This window comes from Electrophorus electricus, chromosome 5, assembly GCF_013358815.1.
Source record: "Electrophorus electricus isolate fEleEle1 chromosome 5, fEleEle1.pri, whole genome shotgun sequence".
Classification (NCBI taxonomy): domain Eukaryota; kingdom Metazoa; phylum Chordata; class Actinopteri; order Gymnotiformes; family Gymnotidae; genus Electrophorus; species Electrophorus electricus.
The window spans coordinates 23,045,305-23,051,403 of NC_049539.1; the positions used below are offsets into that span (position 1 = coordinate 23,045,305).

The window sequence follows — 6,099 nt, forward strand, 5'->3', positions numbered from 1 at the left end:
GCGAAATTATGAGACGCTTCATGTATCTGAATTTGTGCTCAAAAATGTTATAGCCTTGTATCATTTAATAACTCCATGAAAAGCGTATAATTAAAGTTTAATCCTGATAGGCAACACATCGCTGGGCACCTGAAATTATTGATGAATTCATCCATTCATTCGTCACTACTTCATTTCGTGGTTCTTTAAGATATTCATTCGACGGTTAATCCATTCATCGTTATAGCTGAGAATAAGCCGCAAGCGCAGATTCACTGCGCACTTGCACGTCTTGGCCGCACGATGGCGCTGTTCTTTATTGTTTGCCTGTGAACTTTGAACTACATTCAACTACATTGAATATCTCCGTAGCACAAGGAAACTCTGCAAGCCTTGTTTCGCAATTACAGACACGCATAATGTAACAGGGCTGATCTGAGAAGTCTCGGCTCCTTCTGTTCAACGGAACCGGTGAGTTTTCGGGCTTTTTAATAAGAAATATCTTCAACTTCGCAGCTTAAAGGCAGTAAATGACAGCTAAACACTGACACGTCGGTATGGTTGTACCGTAGTATCGGGGACAGCACTGTCCGAGTCATCAGAATTAGTGTCAAATTATTTTAATGATTAAAAGGAGAACTCCTCTCTCTCTCTCTCTCTCTCTCTCTCTCTCTCTCTCTCTCTCTCTCTCTCTCTCTCTCTCTCAAAGCAGGCATAGCCATTTATGAGATTAAAAGTTTAGTAACGATTGTTGAACCTGTGGATGGACAAGAGTATCTTGTCTCTCAGGCTCTGTGGGCAGCTGTTTGGCCCATGCTGTGAATGGCTTTTGTGGTTCTGCTCGTCATTGGCGTGTGTGTGTGTGTGTGTGTGTGTGTGTGTGTGTGTGTGTGTGTGTGTGTGTGTGTGTGTGTGTGTGTTTGTGTGTAGTTCAGGCGTGTGCAGTATGGAGGATGTGTGGCCCATGCTGCGAATGGCCTTTGTGGTTCTGGTTTTGCTCATCATGCTACCAGCCATGTTCGGTCTGTCACTGGGCATCACAGAGGCATACATGAAGATCCTCATAAAAACACTGGAGGTACCCGCGCACACACACACACACACACACACACACACACACACACACACACACACACACACACACACACACACACACACTAATACAAACACACACTAATACGCACACACACACAAGCACAGAGGGCAGGATAGTGTGTGTGAGGTGTTTGTGCTTGTGTGTGTGTCTCTGTGTGTGTATGTATATGTATGTGCATGGTCTGTATGTGTGACATAATATACCAAGAGTTCATGACTGTCATGCACAAGTTGCCGTTTTTGTTTGTGTGTGTATGTGTGTGTGTGTGTGTGTGTGTGTGTGTGTGTGTGTGTGTGTGTGTGTGTGTGTGTGTGTGTGTGTGTATGCTACAGTGGGCAACACTGAAGATTCAGAAAAACAGTGAGGAGAAGAAAACATTAAAGCCCTCCTCTTCTAATGGTAAGTACATGTAGTTTCACACACACACACACACACACGCACACACACGCACACACATATATAGTATACACACACACACACACACACACACACACACACACACACACACGCACGCACACACATATATATAGTATATACACACACACTCACACACACACACACACACACACATATAATATACACACACACACACACACACACACACATATATAATATACACACACACAGACACACACACGCTCACACAATTGCAACACATTCCTATGGCTGAGTTAATAGCAGACTGAGTTTATTGGCACTGTGAGGTATGCTCTAGGTAGTAGGAAGAATATATTGTTGCTTGTTTCTGCATCTCACACTGACCTACACTAAACACTGATCTCCAGTACACTCTGACCTACATTCTGACCTACACTACACCCTGACCTACACTACACACTGACCTACACTAAACACTGATCTGCTGTCACCAGCAGACTTCACTCTGAGGAGCAGACAGTTAATGGGATTTACCAGATCACCTAGGACCAGCTGTAGAGAGAGGCAGACAGAAAGATTAATGTCTGAGTCTGTTTGATTAAATGAGACTTTCTGAGGTTGCTCTGTAATGTTGGCCAAAGCAATTACACACTCACACACACACCCACACACACAGTAAACTTTGCTCTTTTTGTTATCAGCAGCACTCTCCTTTAGCTTGCCTTTCTCAAGCTTTATAAATCAATGATCAATACTGTGCTTATATGACATGAACAGAGAGCTGAATAGTATTCAGGGTTATCAGAAGGTTCACCTTACAGCCTTATTGTCCTGAAATGTGGTTATGCAGTGGTGTAACTTCATCTGTTCTGGTGTACGTCAGTTTCTGAGAGCTGAGGGCAGTAATGTGGTAGGTGGGGTATGAGAGGGGAGGGTGGTGGTGTGGTAGGTGGGGTATGAGAGGGCAGTGGTGTGGTAGGTGGGGTATGCGAGGAGGGTGGTGTGGTAGGTGGGGTATGAGAGGAGGGTGGTGTGGTAGGTGGGGTATGAGAGGAGGGTGGTGTGGTAGGTGGGGTATTGTAGGAGAGTGTGGTGTGGTAGGTTGGGTATGAGAAGAGGGTGTGGTGTGGTAGGTGGGGTATGAGGGGAGGGTGGTGTGGTAGGTGGGGTGTGAGAGGGGAGGGTGGTGTGGTAGGTGGGGTATGAGAGGAGGGTGATGTGGTAGGTGGGGTATGAGAGGAGGTTGGTATGGTAGGTGGGGTATGAGGAGAGGAGGGTGGTGTGGTAGGTGGGGTATGAGGAGAGGAGGGTGGTGTGGTAGGTGGGGTATGAGAGGAGGGGGTGGTGGTGTGGTAGGTGGGGTATGAGAGGAGGGTGATGTGGTAGGTGGGGTATGAGAGGAGGTTGGTATGGTAGGTGGGGTATGAGGAGAGGAGGGTGGTGTGGTAGGTGGGGTATGAGGAGAGGAGGGTGGTGTGGTAGGTGGGGTATGAGAGGAGGGGGTGGTGGTGTGGTAGGTGGGGTATGAGAGGAGGGTGGTGTAGGTGGGGTATGAGAGGAGAGGAGGGTGGAGTGGCATGTGAGGTATGAGAGGAGAGGAGGGTGGTGTGGTAGGTGGGGTATGAGAGGAGGGTGGTGTGGTAGGTGGGGTATGAGAGGAGGGTGGTGTAGTAGGTGGGGTATGAGAGGAGGGCAGTGTGGTAGGTGGGGTATGAGAGGAGAGTGGTGGTGGTGTGGTAGGTGGGGTATGAGGTGGAGGAGGGTGGTGTGGTAGGTGCTGTATGAGAGGAGAGTGGTGTGGTAGGTGGGGTATGAGAGCAGAGGGTGGTGTGGTAGGTGGGGTATGAGAGAGGAGGGTGGTGTGGTAGGTGGGGTATGAGAGAGGAGGGTGGTGTGGTAGGTGGGGTATGAGAGAGGAGGGTGGTGTGGTAGGTGGGGTATGAGAGGAGGGTGGTATGGTAGGTGGGGTATGAGAGGAGAGTGGTGTGGTAGGTGGGGTATGAGAGGAGGGTGGTGTGGTAGGTGGGGTATGAGAGGGGAGGAGGGTGATGTGGTAGGTGGGGTATCAGAGGAGGGTGGTGGGGTATGAGAGCGGAGGGTGGTGTGGTAGGTGGGGTATGAGAGGAGGGTGGTGTAGTAGGTGGGGTATGAGAGGAGGGTGGTGGTCTCTCTCTCTCTCCATCTCTCTTTCTCTGTCTCCCTCCTTGCTGTAGGTTGCATTGCTACTATCATGTTGCTGGGTTTGCATACCTGCCGTAGGGCATGTTGGTGCAGTTTAGACTTGTTCTCGCAGTGCCTGTGTTTGGACGCTCTGTAAGAGACCGACGACGCTAATTTGCCTTTATTTCCGTAGAATCTCACCTGCGTGTCTTTTCTTGTTCTGCCATTTCCACATGAACAGTAATATGTGACACAACTGGACCGGTATAGATCAGAGAAGCCCGTGCTACTGAGACTAAAGGCCAGAGGAACTCAACAGCGTCTGTGTGTTCAGCTGATTCCTCACTCCACTTTCCCCCTGAGACCCGCCTCACCTACAGCAGTAATGTAATTGCTTTACAACGGTGACATGGCCGCCATTAAGTATGTAGCATAGCTAAATCATTCAGTAGCTTGCTAGCTAGCCAGTTAGTTTTTTATCCTTGTGGTAATTTTTAAGTGGAAGTTCCACTGAACTAAGTTATCTTTATTTGCGTTAAAAACCAAGGTTTTTTTCTAGTGCTAGCAGGTAAAATTCTTAACTTGCACAGGTTAAAAGTGCAATCTTGGTAAAAAGTAATCTTTTATTGGTATAATTATTGGTAAGATCGTCACAGTTTTAAACCAGCTAATTGGCAGATAATAATCTGGTAAATTAACTCAGGTTAGGAAGTGTTAAATTTAAACAGCAGGTCAAGTCTGTAAACTATACAGAACGATATTTCAATTTTATCTGGTTACTATTATAGCAGTGTCTCTCTGGCAACTTCTCTGAAAAGTACTTGGTCATGTGACTCTGTAATACAGTACTGCTAAATGCCATAATGGATTATGCTACTTTGGCAAGTAGTATGTAGTATACAGTATATACTAGTGTAGTATGTGCATTGCAGTATAATAATATGCCACATTGCATGCAGTCACACATTCAAAAACCACACTCAGACCCTTCCTGAGGAACTGCTATGCTGCAGCTGAAATCTTGACCACATTCCATGACATGTTTTTTGGTGACAAACCCACGATGCTAAAAATTACAATATTTTGTTTTTGTCATCTATATGCAACTTATTTTTGCCAAAAGGAAAAATCAAACAGGCATTTCTGCACAATTCCACATAACATGTCTCTTTCGAGTCCTGCATTGAGTTGACATGCTGCTGTTTATTTATAGTTAGCACATGGGTTCTGGTTTATTCCTGTTGGTTGTTTTTATAAATACATCATAGCAGCAGTCTCACTGTAAGGTTTAGGACCAAAATGTCTGACACCAGAAGATGATCGCGGTTTGGTGGTAGTGTTTGTGTATCATGACACATTACACACTCAGAGGCCACAGACTCTAACTCACATTACACACTCAAAGACCACAGACTCTAACTCACATTACACACTCAAAGACCACAGACTCTAACTCACATTACACACTCAAAGACCACAGACTCTAACTCACATTATACTCAAAGACCACAGACTCTAACTCACATTACGCACTCAAAGACCACAGACTCTAACTCACATTACACACTCAAAGACCACAGACTCTAACTCACATTACGCACTCAAAGACCACAGACTCTAACTCACATTACACACTCAAAGACCACAGACTCTAACTCACATTACACACTCAAAGACCACAGACTCTAACTCACATTATACTCAAAGACCACAGACTCTAACTCACATTACACACTCAAAGACCACAGACTCTAACTCACATTACACACTCAAAGACCACAGACTCTAACTCACATTACGCACTCAAAGACCACAGACTCTAACTCACATTACGCACTCAAAGACCACAGACTCTAACTCACATTACACTCAAAGACCACAGACTCTAACTCACATTACACACTCAAAGACCACAGACTCTAACTCACATTACACTCAAAGACCACAGACTCTAACTTACATTACACACTCAAAGACCACAGACTCTAACTCACATTACGCACTCAAAGACCACAGACTCTAACTCACATTACACACTCAAAGACCACAGACTCTAACTCACATTATACTCAAAGACCACAGACTCTAACTCACATTACACACTCAAAGACCACAGACTCTAACTCACATTACACACTCAAAGACCACAGACTCTAACTCACATTACACACTCAAAGACCACAGACTCTAACTCACATTACACACTCAAAGACCACAGACTCTAACTCACATTACGCACTCAAAGACCACAGACTCTAACTCACATTACACACTCAAAGACCACAGACTCTAACTCACATTACACACTCAAAGACCACAGACTCTAACTCACATTACACACTCAAAGACCACAGACTCTAACTCACATTACACATTCAAAGACCACAAACTCTAACTCACATTACACACTCAAAGACCACAGACTCTAACTCACATTACACACTCAAAGACCACAGACTCTAACTCACATTACACTCAAAGACCAC

General features: G+C 45.5%; 1 protein-coding gene across 3 annotated transcripts in view; it reads left to right on the plus strand.

Annotated features, from left to right (window-relative positions):
- The first annotated feature begins 297 nt into the window (after positions 1-297).
- agpat9l (1-acylglycerol-3-phosphate O-acyltransferase 9, like) overlaps positions 298-6,099 on the plus strand; it is a 16,069-nt gene continuing 10,267 nt past the window's right edge. The window contains exons 1-3 of one of the 3 annotated variants that reach the window (XM_035526217.1): positions 298-450; positions 910-1,057; positions 1,408-1,474. In XM_035526217.1, coding sequence (XP_035382110.1) covers positions 926-1,057; positions 1,408-1,474 — 199 coding nt within the window. In that variant the 5' untranslated portion in view covers positions 298-450; positions 910-925. The remainder of the gene's footprint in view (positions 451-909; positions 1,058-1,407; positions 1,475-6,099) is intronic. The other 2 variants (XM_035526218.1, XM_035526219.1) reach the window with 2 other exon arrangements.